A 19483-nucleotide genomic window follows, 5' to 3' on the forward strand; every position below is an offset into this window, starting at 1 on the left:
CCAATTCACCTTGTTTATTGAGTCTAAACAATCATATAAGTATACTGAAAAGTAATGTCAAAAAAATTATATTCTAGAAGAAAAAAAATCAATGCAATTATAAAAATATAAGTCATGATTACAAATCTAGTGCAATTTACTAAAATTACTAAAATAATTCAATACAAAACTAAATATTGTAATAAAGTCAATAAAAAGATTTATAAACAAAAAGAAGGAAATTTCACATTGCAGTAATGGATAACATCACTAATAATAACTACAAAAATAATGCTTTGAATATGTATGCTGATCACTGGCTCATTATGTCCTTATGGCTATATTGGCTGATATTACACAACCATACTCAACACACCCTAAAAATGGCACAAACTAAAATGCAACCCTTAATCATATTCAGATACAGAAAGATGAATAAATGTGCATATGCACAAGTACATCTAAATGTGCAAAGATACACTTGAGGTCATTATAAAATGGGCACCGTAGATCAGATCCCTTACAGTGTTTGGGTAAAGCAAAGCCTTTGCAATCGCACCCTTACTTAATATTACAAGCATTCAATATAAAACAGTACAATCAGACTCCGATTACAGCATAAAAACCTACAGCTCAGTTTGATCCCTACACTATCACAGCTGGTGACATGAAGCTGCTCCCTCTACTGTAATAGCTGTCGTCCTCTCCCATCATTCCATCTTCGCCTCTGTCCTCCTGGTAAGCAGTCTGTTTGTCCTCCAAGGAGAAGCGTGAAGGCTCATGATGATCTTTGTCATCGTGGTATGCTGAGAGATCCTGTCAGAGAAGAGATTGTAGTGTTGTGATAAGAGTCAAAGCACTATCAATAAAAGAGATGATTATGATCTGTGACTAATAAGCATGAATAATACATGGAAAATGAACATGCCATAAAATATGCATGATTTACCATCTTAAATGTCACAAAGGATTAGAGGAATAGAGAGAGTGAGAGAAAAGGCCTCTTACTGTCATTGGTTCCTCTTTCGCTGTGTCATGGTGCATGAACTGAGAATCAGAAAAGAAAAGGATGGGTTGTTAAGCTTAATAAAGTTTGCTAACAAAACTGCTAATCTTGATAAAAGTTTTTTAGGGGTAAACGAACAGTAAAATGCAATATACAATTACATTGTATATTGTACGGATGGGTAAACGGATGGGTAAACACACCTCATCCTCCATCACCCTAAGTACTGGAGCCCCTCAAGGTTGTGTTCTGAGCCCCCTGCTGTACTCACTGTACACTTATGACTGTGTGGCCACTTCCAACTCCACCACCATCATCAAGTTTGCTGATGACACTGTTGTGTTGGGCCTGATCTCAGACAACGACGAGACGGCCTACATACAGGAGATTAAGAACCTGGAGAGTTGGTGCCAGGTGAATAGCAAAACTAAGGAGCTGATAGTGAACTTCAGTACGAAGCAGGAGCGGTCATTCCAGCCGATCACGATCAGCGGGACTCCAGTGGAGAGAGTGGACAGCTTCAGATACCTGGGTGTTCACATCACGCAGGACTTGACTTGGTCCTGTCATACCAGCACCCTGGTGAAGAAGGCCAGGCAGCGTCTGTACCATCTGAGACGCTTAAGGGACTTTAGACTTCCCTCTCGGGTGCTTAAGACTTTTTACACCTGCACCATCGAGAGCGTCCTGACGGGCAGCATCACTTCCTGGTTCGGGAACTGCACTATGCAGGACAGACGAGCCCTCCAGAGGGTGGTGCGTTCAGCGGAACGTACCATTCACACCGAGCTCCCTGACCTGCAGGACATCTACAGCAAGCGGTGCCTGACCAGGGCCAGGAAGATAGTGAAGGACCTCAGCCATCCCAACAATGGACTCTTTTCTCTGCTGCGTTCAGGGAGGCGCTTCCGCTCCATGAAGGCGAACACAGAGAGAATGAGGAGGAGCTTCTTCCCGCAGGCCATTCGGAGTCTTAACCTCTCTCCACTCTAATCACATCACCCCACACTTCCACTTTGCACATTTTCATTACAATCTGCACTAATTTAGAAGGTCTGCATTTAATCTAGAAGGTCACGTAAGGATAAATGAGTGGGACTTACATACCATTTGTCTTTTGTCTTTAGTATTCCTTTTACTCACTTATACACTTTACTGCACTGCACAGCACACGGACACTTTATCACTGACATACACTTTACTTTTTATAGAATCTATATAGAATCATATTCTATTTTTATTCTTCATATCTATTTTTATTCTCATATCTATTTGTTATTTTATTTTATTGCTAGTTTATTTCTGTATATATGTTTACTGTACTTTTTCTATTTGTATTTTTGTAAACTTGAGGTTTTTCTTAATTTTGTTGGACAATTTGTTGGAGAGTCGTACAATACATTTCACTACATGTTGTACTATGTATGTATATGTATGTGACAAATAAAATTTGAATTTGAATTTATACTGTATAATACAAAATCTGTTCATTACAAACTATAGGCTATTATCAGTATGACAATTTTTTTTGAGTGCGCCTTCTAGCAAAGGACAGATACACCTTGCTAATTTTCCTTTTTTTTTTTTTTTAATAGGTTACCCAAATTTTATGTGTTTAACTCTTTCATTTATAAGCTGATGTGCCACTAAAGCCAACAAATTTGCGAGCAGGCTATAAGGAGGACGAAGATAAGGAGAAAGAGAGCAAAGTTTTTAAATATTTACAGTACAACCCCTTATGTTTAGCTTGTAGTGCTGTCACTGTAATATACCGTAAAACAACACCACCTCTCCCTGACTTCCTTCTGCAACTTTCTGTCATGTTTAGCCAGTGACCAAAGAACTACTGATATGTAAAATCTTTGAGCTTAAAAGCATTTTCACTACCCATTTTTTAAAGCAAACATTTCACTCTCCATCAAAGAATTTTCATCACATCCCCTTTTGCTTTAATAACAGCAGCACTCGAGCTGCATGAACTGCACAAGTTTGCATCAAATCTGTTCATGTTCCTCAGCATGATTCAAGATGATCCAAAGAACACCATGAGCTTCAATGAAAACAAGAACATCTGAGTGTCGGTACGAGGAGTCACACAATCAATCTGACAAATATACTTATTTGATCACTGAGAAATAGTGCAGAATGTTTCCCATTCATTTTATGTCACGTTTTCAAAATGTTCAATTTTTCTAACTTTCTATCTTCACTTAAGACTTTTGGACCCCACTACTTGATCACATTTACATATAGCTCACATATATTGTATACATTTTCTTTTTCTCTTTCTATTTTTAAATACAATTCAAAGAATTGACTGATAACTTTTTCTTCACTTTTTAATCTAAAATTAATTTAGCTGCAAGTGTAAAATAAAGTAATCTCTCAGCTCTACTCACGCTGTCTGAATAGGAATTCGTCTTCATGGGAGGAGGAGGTTTGTGAGTGGGTGGACCGCTGTATGAGAACAGACACAAACAAACAATCAATACTGCGGGAAAAAGTTTATAAGTAGTTTATGAGTTTTTTTAAACCAGGGTACCAGTTAAAGACAGACAGAATATGACAGAGATGGCAGTACTTACTCTATGCTTTTCCTCTGGCGTTTGCGGACCATTATTATGACAGTTGCAATTAAGGCTACCAGGATGATCACACAAAGAATACCACCAATAATAGCTCCAGTAGGGACACCCTTTGGCTGAGGAAATTCTGAAGGGAAAAACAGAGACACTTTCATCTCTATGGGTCCTTTAACTGAATTGTCCTTGATCTTCTGAAACAAAACAATTCAATGAACTTTGTACGCATAAGTTTCTGAACTCAAAGCATTCTCTTCAGTCAAAAGAGCTTGCATGCTAACATAAGACATGACCACCCGCACACCACACAGCACCATATCTATAGAAGTTCAGGTTGTTTATTAAAGCACCACCTAAATCCTGCTGTGCTGTTATTTTACAGCAGATCCCATTTCCTTAGACTGGATAAATAAATCCCAGATTTCACACCCATGCTTCATCTGTCCTATACGGCATATTCATATCATTGACATCTAAGCTATAAAAAATGCTCTTAATCTCTGAAGACATGATATGTCATTTATGATTATAATTATTATGTGCATTTAGGGCAAGCTCTCTATGTCGTGAGGTGAGAAGTTTTTGTTTATTCTTTCTTTCTTTTTTAATGATTGTTTTTTTTTTGGTATATTTGCCATAATGGATTGTTACTTTTATGATATGTGGAAAAAATGGCATTTATTTATTTCCTTGTACATTACATGTTTGGACTCAGTTATGAGTGAGCAGGATTTCATACTGCAGTGTCAATATTCAAATATTAATAATAGGACTAACAATAATGTTTAATCTGTGGCATGAAATAGGCTAATTATATCTAGTTCATCAGAATTACTTACTACTCCTGTAATGGCACTATAATTTAAAAATAAATAAATAAATATTGCATTAAACAATACAATTCTAAATAAATAATTATTTTATTAATTATTACTTAACATTTTTTTATATATATAAACCTGAACATTTTTTATTTATGCAATTCATTTATTTATTTATCTTTTCAAAACTAAATAATCTTTGTAACTCACTTTGAATAAAACTTTTTTTCTAAGCTATTTATTGTAAATGGGTGTCAATGTAATGTAGTGGAATAACTTGGTGATACACTAGATGGTGCTCCAACTGTATAAAACACTCATTGCTTCTAACTTCCTCCTGGACATTGTATTCTAGACACGAGACTCCCTGATGTCACCACCATAAAAGTGCAGCGTTTACTGTGAAAATATATCTGCTCTCATGGATCACTCACATTGCAGGTGTTATACTGACAGGTCTGGCGTTCGGCCGAGAGCCTGTGCTGGCGATTTTCCACAAGTCATCAACATGGGGATGTCAGTAGGAAGAAGAAGAATAAAAAAAGAAAGAGAGAATGCTGGCCAACCAGACAAACCGGCTTAAAGGGCAGAAGGGATGTTTTTGTTAAAGGGTCATGTCTCGCTGAATATCTGCCTTGTCAATCACATGTCGTATTTCACTCCTTTCGTCTCGCGCTGTCAATCTCTTGTTCATGTCCTAAAGCACTCTTTCTTCTTCTCTCTAGCTCGGTTCAGCTGAAATCTCTGAGCACATAACACATCTGAGCAGGTAACGTTAACGCATATAATTTTATTACACGACTCTCAAGAATATACGATTCTTAATCGCTGTTATGAGTCAAATATTTTCATAGAATGTTGCTAAACAGGTTATTTTACCGCTGCCCATGGCAACTCTATTTTATAGTCTTATTAAAGTCACATTTAAGATTGTTCAGACAATTTTTGTGGGGAAAAAATGCAGTCATTTTAATATCCACACAACTAGGAATTTTGTGTGAGGGCACATGGGGTTTAGTCGCACAGATTCGCCGCATTGACCAACAGAAAGCTGCTTGGTTTTAATACGAACAGTAAAAAAGTTTGAAGCATAGTAGCCTATAGGCCTATATAGCCTACAGTTAGGTCAATATATATTTGTACACAGGCACAACTTTTGTTATTTTAGCTGTTGACCAAAACATATTCAAGTTATATAATGGATATGAGCTTTAAAATGTACACTCTGAGCTTTAATTTGAGGGTATACTCATCAAAATGGGAGGAAAGGTTAAGGAATTAAAGCCCTTCAATATGTATCTTCCCCCTTTTTCAAGGGACCAAAAGTAATTGGACAATTGACTTAAAGCGTAGGCTATTCCTTCCTTATTTCTACATCAATTAAGCAGGTAGTTGATTTTAAGTGTGGCATTTGCATTTGGATGATGTCGCTGTGAACCCACACTATGTGGTCAAAGGAGCTTTCCATGCAAGTGAAACAGACATAGGCTTCAAAAACAAAACAAATCCATCAGAGAGATAGCTGGAAAATTAAGAGTGGCCAAATCAACAGTTTGGTACATTCTGAGAAAAAAAGAACGCACTGGTGAGCTCAGCAACATAAAAAGGCCTGGACGTCCTCTCCAAGATAAAGAAAAACCCTTTCACAACATCTAGTGAAGTGAAGAACACTGTCCAGGAGGAAGGTATGTCACTGTCAAAGTCTACAATCAATAGAAGACTTCACGAGAGCAAATACAGAGGCTTCACCACAAGGTGCAAACAAGGCCAGATTAGAAAAAAAAAAAAGCCAGACCACATCTGGAAAAACATTCTTTGGATGGATAAAACTAAGATCAACCTGTATCAGAATGATGGGAAGAAAAAAGTATGGAGAAGGCTTGGAAAACCTCATGATCCAAAGCATTTTGAAGGTAAAAAAAAAAGTCAAATCGCCTGATCTCAACCCGATCGAGCATGTACTCCACTTGTTAAAGACAAAACTAAAGGCAGAAAGACCCACAAACAAACAACAACTGACGTCAGCTGCAGTAAAGGCCTGGCAACGCATCACAAAAGAAACCCCGGTCTTTGGTGATGTCCATGAGTTCCAGACTTAAGGCAGTCATTGCCTGCAAGGATTCTCAACAAAATATTAAAAATGAACATTTTATTTATGATTTACTTATTTGTCCAATTACATTTGAGCTTCTAAAAATAGGGGGACTGTGTATAAAAATGGTTGTAATTTCTAAGCATTTTGTGTTATGTTTTTGCTCAGCATCTTGAATTAATGCTGAAAGTCTGCAATTAAATTTCATCTTGATTGTTTCAGTTTAATTCTATTCTGGTGGCATACAGAGGCAAAATTGTGAGAATTGTGTCAGTGTCCAAATATGTATGTGTGTGTATATAAATATAAATACATATATATATATATATATATATATATATATATAAATACATATATACAAGTATATATACATATCTATATACAATTTGTAGAATAACTGAATTTAGGTGTTTTCAGTGACAATTTCTTTTAAGATGACTGAGGAACAGCCACTAGAGTTCTGCATGGAGGCTTGCATGATTTTGTGTCTGTCAGCTACAAATTAATAAATATAAATATATATAAATTTCAACTTAGTATTTCAAATCTTTGTTTTGTTTTGTGTAATAATGATAATGACTAACTGACATTACACACAGCTCATAAAAACTGCACGTACTTGAGCATGAATGACAGAATTATCCCATCACACAAAGAGAATGAGCAAAACACCACTCAAATCTGAAAACACGATCAGGGAGACAGCTGATTCATTGTAGAAAAAGCCTTTAGCAGTATACCACAAACACAGAAAGAGATGGAGAGAGGATATGAGGTGTAGAGGAAGTGAAGGTCATTGCAGACAGAGGCAGACTGAGGGAAGAATATGAGTGTAAGTGCTTACGTGCGTGTGTGTGGAGCAATGGCGCAAGAAAGCAGGAAAAAAACTCAATCAATCATCACATGACATCTCCGTTTATAAACTCCAGTCTGCAGCTTAGAGTCTCAGACAGAACATCCATGTGAGGCTGTTTACTGCCACATAAACGGGTAGACACATATACTGCAGTGCATTAATTTCACTGTGTCACAGTGACAAAGTTGGCTATGTCACATTAAAGGGATAGTTCACCAAAAGTGGAAATTCTGTCATCATGTAGGGTGAAGTCTGCTAAAATGGGCTATCAGGTAAAATGGGCCAAATAAGGTTGTAGCATCATATCTCTTTACATTTTTACAGAAAATTACAATAACTGATCTTGCATTGTTGCTTCAACACTTGTTGACATGTAACAATAATTCTTATTGGTCTGAGGCGGGCAATCATTTTTATTTTAAGGCGGGCAGGGCAGTGTTACATGAAGCTTGTCATAGAAATTGTAAGGTAATTGAGCCTGACAAAGAAAATTTCATTAATCACTAATAAGGGTACTAAAGCAATTATAAGTAAGCTTACCAACAAAGCAAAGGTTTATGAAAAATGTTTTGACATGCTCTTTCAAATAAAAAAAGTTTAATTTACACACACTTTTAGACAGATACTGAGGGTGAAAATAGGTTTATAGGTCTAGATATGCATGTAGATATCCATACAAAATCTTAACAGTCTTTTAAAAACTTGCACTGCAGACAGTTTTGATGGAGGACAAGCAAAGAAAGGAAAAAGAGAGACGAGAAGAGAAAGGGAAAGAAAGGAAGATGTCAGTAAAATGGGCTGCATACACACACACACACACACTTTTACACAGAAATTGAGGGTGAAAATAGGTTTATAGGCCTACTGTAGTAGATATGTTTCCATACAAAATATTAACAGCCTTTAAAAAACATACAAGCAGACACACATACATGCACACAAAAGACATCAATGCACAGAAACACACACCTATACAACATGATCAGTTCATTTTTAATTGCATTGTTTAATTAAATTTTCATTCAACTTTCTATTTAATGAAAAACATTTATGGTGTTGCTATGGCACACTAACGACAATAGTGTCAATTTACTGTTAAAAATAAAATGACCTGAAATGACCTGTGTTGTTCTCTTTTTATATTGGCCCATTTTACCTGAATGTTGTGCCGTGGCTCAAGAAAATACCTGCTGATACTGTAACTCTCATAATTTTTATACTTTTTCACATTTAAAAAAATATAAATATATTTAAGAGACCCATGCTAATTTATAAGAATATCATTAGATCTCATGCATAGCTTATTTGAAGTCATTTACCAAAATGTGGCCCATTTTAGCTGACTTCACCCTACTTACGTTAATTTCAGTACAAATCTGTATAATTAATTTGATTTATTAATATTTTCTCATATATTTAATATTCATTGATTTAATTTAATTTAAACATTGCCCTGGTTTCCAAACTTCCATCCAATGTGCTCTTTGAAATGAATTTAATTTCACTAAATAAAATTTTCCTCTACTGTTTGTCAAAACCAGATTATAGATAAATGTTTGTAGTTTTGTTTATCTTTCCTGTGGCCTTGGCTCACGGTTCACAGTAAAGAAAGCTCTTGGGCTCAATAAACCACAGTATGCAGTAATTCAGTTACGGTTATTAGCATCAGGTCACATGACCCATCTCTGCCGAGACAATCCTATTTCACACGGTGTGTCTAAAGTGGCAGGTTGATGGGATTAATTTCTTGAATAAACAATTTAAAGTGAATTATGGATGTGTCAATGTGAAAAGACATACGCAATTAGGGGGATTATGGCTGTACATGATTCTCCGTCAACGTAAGACTGCAAATAGACCAAGTGTGTGTGTGTATGCAAAAAGGAAGCCAAGCCTCCAGATCCACACTTAATGGAGTTAGATTATCAGCATCCATTCTGACTGAGTGGAATTTGACATCAGAGAACATTTCCCATGAGACATTGCATCCCGGTGAATAACAATAAGAGAGAGACAGATCAAAGAGAGATGATGATATATCTGACACTGGAAACTCAAACACAAGTTCTGACATATAACCCCGCACACATGACGAATCCAACCTCTGAAGCTCATGTAATGCCCCCAAAAGCAGCCGGAGGTAAACAAATGAGAGTGAATGTGTTTCCTACTTTTTAAACCTTTTTTTTTTGTGGGTTCAGTGGTTCCACTGGTGGTCCTGACTGACTTTGTGCCCTTTAGGCAGGATAAAACATGAATCATTTAGTTTGTTTACAACTAAAAAAGTAAGATGTGATAGTTTAACAGTATTTTTTGTTTAGCGTGCAAGTAGATAATCATGTTTATTTATATAGCACTTTATGCAATACAGATTACAGAGTAGGCCTATATAATTCAGCTGGCAAAATACAATTCAGTTAACGTTGAAACAATATAGAAATTTCAGCAAAAAAAATCAATGATAATATCAATACCAAATTACACCCTCATTTAATGTTGAAACAATGTTGAAATTTAAGGTCCTTGTACACTGTCTGAAATTTTCATATGCGTTTTTTTAATTTTTTTTCATATTCGTCATCCTGTCCAATCAAAATGCTTGCTACAAATATGAAAATACAGAAAATCTAACTTGATCTGAATTTTTTTTTATGACGGATGAAAGCAGGCAGTGTGTAAACATGACTGAAACAACGTGAGGCCATATTAATGTTTTAACATGCAGAATTTTTGGAGGAGAATTTTGGACTCAGTGTGCAAAGACCTTTAAGCAAAAACACTGGTAATATAATTGAATCAATGGTACGCTGTAATATTGATTTTACATCAATGCAGTTGAATTAACACTGACTGATTTCAACCAAAAAATGTCTTTAAATCAACATTAAACTGTGATGTTGATTCTACATCACTGCTGCTGATTCATCAATGCCAACATATAACATTAACATAAATAATCAACGGTAATGTTGTTGAAGCGATGTTACAATGAGATACTATAGTTCAACACAGCAATGTTCATTCTAAATCACTTTTGTTGACACAACACTGAAAACATTCAAATTAAAATGTTAACAGTTAAATCAATGTTGCAATCTGAGTTAAAGGTATAGTTCACCCAAAAATGAAAATTATGTCATCTACTCACCCTTAAGTTGTTCCAAGCCTATAAAATTTTCTTTCTTCTGTTGAACACAAAAGAAGATATTCTGAAGAATGTTGGTAACCAAACAGTTGACAGTAGCCATTGATTTTAACTGTTTGTTTACCCACATTCTTATATATATTATATATATATATATATATATATATATATTTGTGCTCAACAGAAGAAAGAAGCTCTTTCAGGTTTGGAACAACCTGTCGGTGAGTAAATGATGACAGAATTTTCATTTTTGGACTTACACGACAACGATGTACTGAAAAATGGAAAAACATTTTGCGTACAGACGACAACATTGTCAAACAATCACAGATCTGTAAATACGACTAAAAACGCTGCACTATGCATGGCAGACCAGTAGTTGGCAATGTCAATTTGTAAAGAAACACCACGCACCTGTGCACATTTCTACAGGCTGAACATGTAATACGCATGCGCATAACATCACTGTTTAACAAATTTGTATTTTTGTAGTTTACATAGAGATGATAACAGTATTGTTTTCAAAAATGTGCACTTTGAAACACGTTTTCAAAATTTGTTCAGGCCCCCAAAACGCTGTTGTCGTGTAAATGACTGGACAAAATACATAAAATGTTTTCATTTGTTAAATTATTAGTCGTGTAAACGCCCTCTAAAATGAATAAAGCTTCAATAACTCTTACAGTTTCAACAATTAACAATTGTAAATGGAAGCATTGTGGCAGGGGTGTATAGTCTTCAAGGCACTTTCCAGCTGAATTTATCTCCAGTCCAAATTAATCACACACGAAGGGTCTAATTAAGGCCTTCAGGAACTGTAGAAACTTCCAGGCAGGTTTGTCGAGACTGGACTCTGCATAAAGAGAAAAAATCTAATGTTTTTCTCATTTAAACCACAAAGCATGTAACAATTGTTCCCAGTTCAACTTGTAGAATAACTGAACTTAGGTGTTTTCAGTGCCAATTTCTTTTAAGCTCACTGACTGAGAAACAGCCACTAGAGTTATGCATGGAGGCTTGCATGATTTTTTGCCCTGATTTCCCCCTGATTTTACAGTCTGAACAAGTTGACGCTAGTTGAGGAAAGTCAGAGCCAGTCTGCAGATTACAGCTGACAGATTCCACAGAAAATTGCGTAGTTTATGAAGGTCACAGACTCCGATTTTTTTAGCTTTAGACTTTGATTCTATCCAGTCGGAGGATATCAAACATGTTTGATATTTTCAGCCGATATTAGAACACGTATGTTTTCATATGTCCTGCGTCTCCTAGCAACAAGGCGCATGTTTCTGCATGAGTTCATTGTGATCGGAACAACTTTAAAGTCCGGTAGTGTGTTATGCCCAGTTTTCCTTTGTCACTATTTACAAAGTCAGTAAGTGTATGATGCCTAGCGTTTTAGAAATCTGTTCAGATTTTAAAAGTCGTGTAGTGTATTCCAGCCTTTAGTGAGCTAGTTTTGCCACAGAAAATATGCTATCTGTAGTTGCAGAACATCCTGACAGGTAGGCCTAGCTTTTTTTACTTACATTTTTCTTTTCAAACATTTACAGGCTGGCATCTGCGTTTCTGGTTATCATCATGCCACCAGGTTTATCTTGTGCATTCTCTACCTCTGACTTTGAACGGACATGTGGTTCACAAGTGGTCACCATTCATTTCACTCGAGCTGCATCGAGCACTGTAATATGCCGCATATATGCCATGCAGTTTGACTCACCCCATCACTCTTTATGATAACAATGCGGCACAAGTGTGTACGTGTGTATGTATCTTCAGCAGTCTCATTCATCACACTCTGCCCAGCACTAATGACAGCTGAGGCCTAGACTCAGCCCATGCATTTAAACTGTCTGAGGATTAAACTGATGTCAGCGACACTGAGTCTCTGTGTGTGCATGAGTATGTGTGCATCTCTCTGGGGAGGCAGTGAGGTTTCTGCCACTGCGCATTAACGCAGTAGACAGTAGCCACAGGAGGAGGCCGAATCCCCATCTCCAAGGTCACTGCTCCCTCAACACCCACAGCTCCTTATGTCACTAGTGTGATTTTTCAATATTTCCAACTCTGTTTCTGACAAATACTGATTTTCTCAGAAGCTACATCCAATCATTCACTCTTTTGTGGTCAAGCACACAAACATGTTTACTTAGTTAACATGACGACATATTGTTCTATAAACTTACATTGTTTTTATATAAACATAATACAGAAGTTAATTCTAGCTATAGGATTTGATTGCTTAGTTTCTGCACAAGATGTTTCTGCACAAGTGACTGGCTTTATGTGTGAGACACTGAATCATTTAGTTAAAGATTCAAATACCCCACGACCCCTACATAAAAACAGTGCGAGAATGCGTGGATGAACTGATTCGTTCAGCTACACTAAAGATGTGGTAAAAGTACAAAGAGTAACGTGCTAAAATGGGGTTCAGAATTCAGGAATAGATTCATTCAGGAACGAATGAAGTGATTCTTTGAGTGAGTCATTGAATCATTCAGTCAACTGATTCAGAACGTCTCTAAAGTGTGTTGCTTGGAGACGCAACAGGCTTGGTATGGAACTGTAATTGTTGGAGCGAAAACAAAGTAACCTGCAATATTGTGTCTAAAATGTAAGTTACTTAATAGTAATGTATTGTTTATGGTTGTATTTTAGTTATATTTAGCAGCATGTTTAATCTTTGACAGGAATGAAAACTATGCAGTGAGGGGTGAGATGTTGACCTATGTTCAATAACAAGCCAGTTGTTCAGCTGACTAAACATTTCCAGAACACTTTCAGTACACAAAAACACCATTAAACAGTTAAGAAATCTGTGAATTGTGGAAATTACGTGATGCAGGATTTTTATACAGTCTTTCTCGCAATCTCACTTTCATCCATGTAAAATTCCAAACGGTGTCTACAACACATTTGCAGATCATGCTGTAATGTGACATGCCTATGAGTGAATCAGGGCATTCAACAAAGTAATTTATAAATAAATAGGGTACTACTAGTACTGATTTCCTGTGGACTTAATATTATTTTAAGGATGAATCATTTTTGTAATTGAGGACGACCACAGATGTCCTCAAGGGGATGTTTTGTCACATTTAGCTCACTTCTGAGGTCAAATTTGTCCCAAAAGTATAGCTAAGTAAACACAAACACATTGCTGTCAAGTGTTAAAAATGACTCTCACCAGTGCCCGGCTTATAGTCATCAAAATTATTTTTAAACTTGTGATCTCGCATACACTTTCATCCATTTCCCCTAAATGCACACAACCATATATGCTGCTAATTAAGTGTTGAGGAAACACCACACTTTCTGCTTTCCCCTGTATTCTCATCAGGATTATATTTAAATGTGTTATGTCTCACACCTTCTCTCTCCCATAAACAACCACTGTCAGACATATGGAGCTCATCAGGCATGAAAGGGCAACCACTGCACTTTCCCTTCTGCTTCTCTCAATCATTAAGACTTTTGGGAGAAGCATCTTCATCATCTCTCCGGTAATTTCTTTAGGTACAGTATTTACAACTTAATTATGGCTCACTATATCTCAGTATTCTTCTTCCAATCCAACCGTTTCCTGCTGGCTTGAGCATCTAAATTGTCTATTTTTGGACAACAAGCCAGGCTCGTCAGTCTTTTCTGTTTTGTCCATTATGAGAACACAATTAATTTTACTATACCTCTTTAGTAGGTTCCAAAAGTCTGAGAGCTCTAAAGTGAAAATGCTTCTTTTTCGTATTTTTCTAATTTAATTCAATTTTCTCGTTACAAATGATATTAAGTCAAAGCTTAACAATAAAAATGGCTTGAGGCCAGCTTAAGGCCAGCTTGAGAGAATTTAAGTGAACTGTCACTTTGTGACTGATTGGATCAGCACTTCGCTAATCATATACATACATATTTTTACCCTAATTATCCAAAAATGTTGGTGAAGAAGGCTTAACATTTGATAAAAAATTTTTTTAAAGTTTAAAATAACTGTTAAAATATACACATAAAATGTGAAATTTATATATACGTATGTATAATTGGACTTATATATATATATACATATGTTATATATATATATGTAAATTTAAAATTATAATACTAATAATATTACATCTTCATTAATAATAAAAAAACACATTTTTATTTGTGACCTTGAAATAGTGTAGAATTGTAAAGGTTTCTCAGTAATTTTATTAATTTTACATCATTATGTTTTCTTGTTTTACATTTTTTTAAATCCTAAACTTTCTCTGTATTTATAAAATCGGTTTTGAATCTCAGATTTTGAGTTGGTGTACATACCACACAAAGCTGTACAGAAACCTGCGCTTTACATTTAAAGAAGTGTGACTGAATAAAAAAAGTGAACAACAATGAAAGAATGACAGTTTCCCACAAAGATTTTCCTGTTCCCAACTCAAAGTTAATGTGTTACTGCTGAGGGCAGACAGCATGTTAACCTTTCTAACCTCTATCTATATTACACACATTCGCACAGGAAGTCATTTATCCAAGCACACTCATTAAGATTTCCATGTATTAGCATTTAGCAGGCGCTGCTGGGCAATAGTGCTGCGATCGCTCGTGTTTAGAGATGCAGATGTATTAGAGCGCCGTGGTTTAAGGCGCCTGCCCATGGCCTAAACAGCCTCGCGACTGAACCAACCAGTTCCTGATTACCGGGCCATTACCCCAATTACACTGCCGCATACAGCCACAGGGGCCTGATCGCTGGGTGAGCGCGTGTGTTCACTGATGTGTGTGTATTTGTTTACCTGTTCGTTAGCTGGAAGTTATTCAGCTTCATTAGTGAGCATTCATGCTTGCTACAGTCGTAATTGCTGTGTTTTCCCGCCACAGTCTGCAGCCACATTCCAAAGTCGCCCCAACACAGCGGCTTTAACCAGAGCGAACGCACCCCTACACAACCCAGCTATTCGAAGCATCCCAAAGCCAACAACCACACACCCCACACATCCCTGAATATCTGAGATTCTACCAGCATCGTGCAGCCAAAAAGCATCGTTTAGCCCAAACCAAAATCCATGTGCTGTTTTCCAGAAGCCGTATATGAACAGCCCAAAACCTTTAATTACACTCCCGATAAAAAGTCTTTAATGTGAATGAGTTATTGCGACCTAACAAGGGAATCTGCGGCTTTGTCCTGTGCCACAACACTCATTCCATTATCTGCTATAAAAATAACAATGAACTGGGAGAGAGAAAGAGAGAAAGTGAGAGAAAAAGGAGGACAGTAATGATCATTACAGACGTCCATGTTGTCCTTTTCTGCCATGGATGCCGCAGGGCGGGTGGGTGTTATTTTTTGTGTGTAAAGTCTATACCGCATTGATTAATGCTATGCTCTTTCTCTCTCGTTCATTATTTGAAATTATTGCTCATCTAGCTATTGGCCCGGCCCCAGTAAACACACTGCTCTATAATATCTATCTGTGTGTGAGACAGCGAGTATGCGTGCAGCTTATATTTGCAGCTTAAATGACTATCGTCATCATCACTAATCAGAACAACAAGACAGAGCAGTACAGCAGACTATTGAAAGCCTGTTACAGACACAAGCCAAGACCAGTGTCTGCCTGTGTTTGAAGAGCCACAGCAAACCCACAGTCCATTCTTTCCACACATGTATTATGCAAAGGGTGTAGATGACTCTTTGTGACACTGAATGTATTTTTTGCTTGTATTATTATTTGGGTCAGTGACTTGATACTCATTTATATCTATTAATGTATTCAGAAATGCATTAGAAATGCAATTTGTGTATATATAGTGGTTTCAGTAAACCTCTTCTGTGATGAGAATGTTTTTAATTTTTTAACTGAAATTCATTTAGAATTTTGAATTTCAATTAAAAAAAATTTTTTTTTTAATGAAACTGCTTTGTTGTTTATTAATATTTGAAAACAACAAATCAAAGCCATGCAGTGCAACCAAAATGAAAAACATAAAACTATATCATAGAGAAGAACCCTCTGTGTCAAGGTTGGCAAGTCTCCTAAGGTATCAAATCATTTGACCTGGTAATGACAAGGTGCAGGTTGTAAAATGTCATGTGGTGCGACTGCCCAAACATAGTGGTATTTATGAATTATTAATTCATGATAACTGTAAAAGAAAATCATAAAAAGTAAATGCAAAAACATTTAGAAAAAATATTGATTACTATTAAATAGATACTTGATGAGCATAAGAAGCTTCTTTTAAAAACATTAAAAATCTTAAAGATCCAGACTTTTGAACAGCAGTGTATGTCTGATTTGTAGTCTATTTGTGCAACCTGTGAACTGTCAGTCAAATGTGTCATTTAGAGTCCCATGCCATCTCATTTTAGTCTTTACACACTGTGCCCATTGCACAGCATAGAATGTGTTCTGCTTGTTTTGTTGTACTATATTGTTCTTGCACTGTCAATCCAGTCCAAATCTACAGAAGAAATGGCCGATGCTGATTTTCTGCAATTTATTTGCACATACAATGCACTAGTCTTGTCTTTTGTGCCAGCTGAACTGTTTCTAAATGTGTTTCTGAACGATATGACTCCTGCTAGGCAGCCGAGCAAGAGTTAAACTCCCAGCTCGCTCTGAATGCAGCACATCAATTTAGATGAAGTTAATTAAGCAATCATTTGATCTGATTCATTTGATGTTTTCATTGCAAGGGCCAAATTTACTATGGATTCAAGCATGATTTCATCAGTGGCTTTTAACACCGTCCCATTTTTAACGTCCACTCTCTCTCCGAAACAAATACCACCACAACCTCAATAACTAAAAACATAAATCAAAAGCTGATCTAGCGTCATAAAGATCTGCTCTCCATAAAATTTCACGAGACCACTATGCCGATAAAAGCTATGTGTTAAAGGCCCTGACATCTCATAAATCAGGACATATATTATATTAGTCCCATCATGTTTGTTTGCATGCACATACATGAGAAGCTGTGCATCTGACCATCACACCCCACAAACCCTTCTGTCACAGCTGCTATGGAGACGAGAGGGTGGATCTGTCAGTGTAATGTCATGGCAACCCTCTCTCGAGTGACAGCAGATCAATATGCAGTGTTTAGTAAAGAAACAGAGATGAGATGCATATGAGTGAAGTCTGTCATGAGTCCACTGACACTCCGACAAACACTGAGTCAATGTGTCTGTCCAGTTCATGAAGAGTTCATTTCCCTCCCTCAAACTCTCCCTTTATCTAATATACAGAGACAAATCAGTGGCGTTCAGTGAGGCATGTCAACAGAGCTGTTGATTTGCGATATTTAAAAGTGTGTGCTGGTTAAATATCTGAGCCATCAATATTGATGAGAATAGATCTATTGGTACCATAAGAAATGTGCTCACTTTTGTTCTTATATTTGGTACTATTGAGATATTTTCAGTAATGTGATTAAAATGGATGTAATGATAAAAAAAATTTTAAACTATAAATAATAGTTAGTGTGGGTGAAAAACTTTTGAAAAAAGAATATAAAAATATAGAACATAAAATACTATAGGATTTACGTATATAAAATAACAAAGGGTATACTATAGGTGTAGGTGTTTTAATAACTATTTAGTTTGATATTTGTTTGAATTTGCTTAAACGTTGTATCATAGCAGAAAATGTCCTTTCTTTCTTTTCCTTTAAAGGTGAATGTAAGCTGTTTACTAAACAAATTAAAGAAAAAAAAAGAGAAAATGTATTATATAAAGCATTAACCATATAACCATTTTATTTTATTTTGACAATTCTGATAACACTAATATTAAGTCATAAGCTAATCTAATCATAATCTATCTAATCTGTCTGTCTGTCTATCTAGAAACATTATTGTTTTCTACTGTAATTCAAATTATTTTGATATATTTTTGTAAGAAATAAATTAGAAATAAATATAGGTTCAACAAAGCAAAATCACACACACATATATATATATATATATATATATAAATAATGCTATAACATATTATATATGTTACATATTAGAAAACCTTTTTAGGATACTTTTATATTTGATCTTATTTTATTATTTTATGTCAACAAATGTAGGTTCAACAAAGAAAATTCAGATCTTTCCAAATACACTCCAGATGTACATATCTCTGATTAGAAATCACAGTAATGACAAATTAGTAATTAATACTCAATAAAGAGACATTTTTGTGAAGTATTAACAAATAATTATGATTAAAAAATAATCACTGTGATGATGGCCATTTTAAAAATGCTGAATTATGTGTAAAATAACACAAGGTCAACAAAACATTTCTTGTTTAGTTAAAAATAATTTTTTTTATGAATATGAAAGCAATGAAAGAGATTAAGATGTGTTTTGGCGAACACGCCAAAGTATGTTCTCCCCCAGTTCTTGTCAGAAAATGCTGTCAGAGTTGTCAAAGCTGATTATGTAGGCCATGAAGGCATTCACAACACTGAGTCGACATGGCATGTCAGTGTTTAACAAATAGCTTATATGTTTATTTAAGGTTAAACTGCATTTTTGGAAATGTCAGGTCCATAGCAGCTATCGGCCTAATGACTAATGTATCTCAGACTGGCCTACAAACAAGTGCCTCAGCACAAACATTATTTGAGAGGAATGAGGAAACAGGCCATCTTTTATAAAGCCATAATTGTTTTGCCACACCTGCTGCCAGCTACCCGGTCATGTGACTTTTTGCAAACGCAATAGCCAGAGGCAGGAACGTGGCGCTACAGGTCAGCTCTGATAATCATCTGGGCCATAATGGTTGAAAGGCGACCAAATAATGACTCAATACTTGAGACATTCTCTTTATGTCTGATCTCAGAGACAAAGACGAATTGTCCATGAATGAATCTTATCTTTGTCTGGAAGAGAATTGAAAGAAATGTGCTAAATTTCTCATAACTAAAGGCCGGAATGTCTGACTACCGAAACTAATATCCTCCTGCAAGTGACTACCCACCCCAACCAGTTTATACAAAGCATACAATCCAGTATTTCCT

The 19483-nt window shown here is 36.0% G+C and overlaps 1 protein-coding gene across 2 annotated transcripts in view; it reads right to left on the reverse strand.

The window, feature by feature from the left end:
- The window catches only part of LOC306878453 (nectin-2-like), a 69694-nt gene continuing 50211 nt past the window's right edge, over positions 1 to 19483 (reverse strand). For both annotated transcript variants that reach the window (XM_079430825.1, XM_079430824.1), the window contains 4 exons: positions 3571 to 3697; positions 3385 to 3442; positions 988 to 1026; positions 1 to 795 (listed from right to left, as the gene is read on the reverse strand). In XM_079430825.1, the coding sequence (XP_079286951.1) occupies positions 625 to 795; positions 988 to 1026; positions 3385 to 3442; positions 3571 to 3697 (395 nt within the window). In that variant the 3' untranslated portion in view covers positions 1 to 624. The remainder of the gene's footprint in view (positions 796 to 987; positions 1027 to 3384; positions 3443 to 3570; positions 3698 to 19483) is intronic.

Source organism: Barbus barbus (genome assembly GCF_936440315.1).
Source record: "Barbus barbus genome assembly, chromosome: 12".
Taxonomy (NCBI): Eukaryota; Metazoa; Chordata; class Actinopteri; order Cypriniformes; family Cyprinidae; genus Barbus; species Barbus barbus.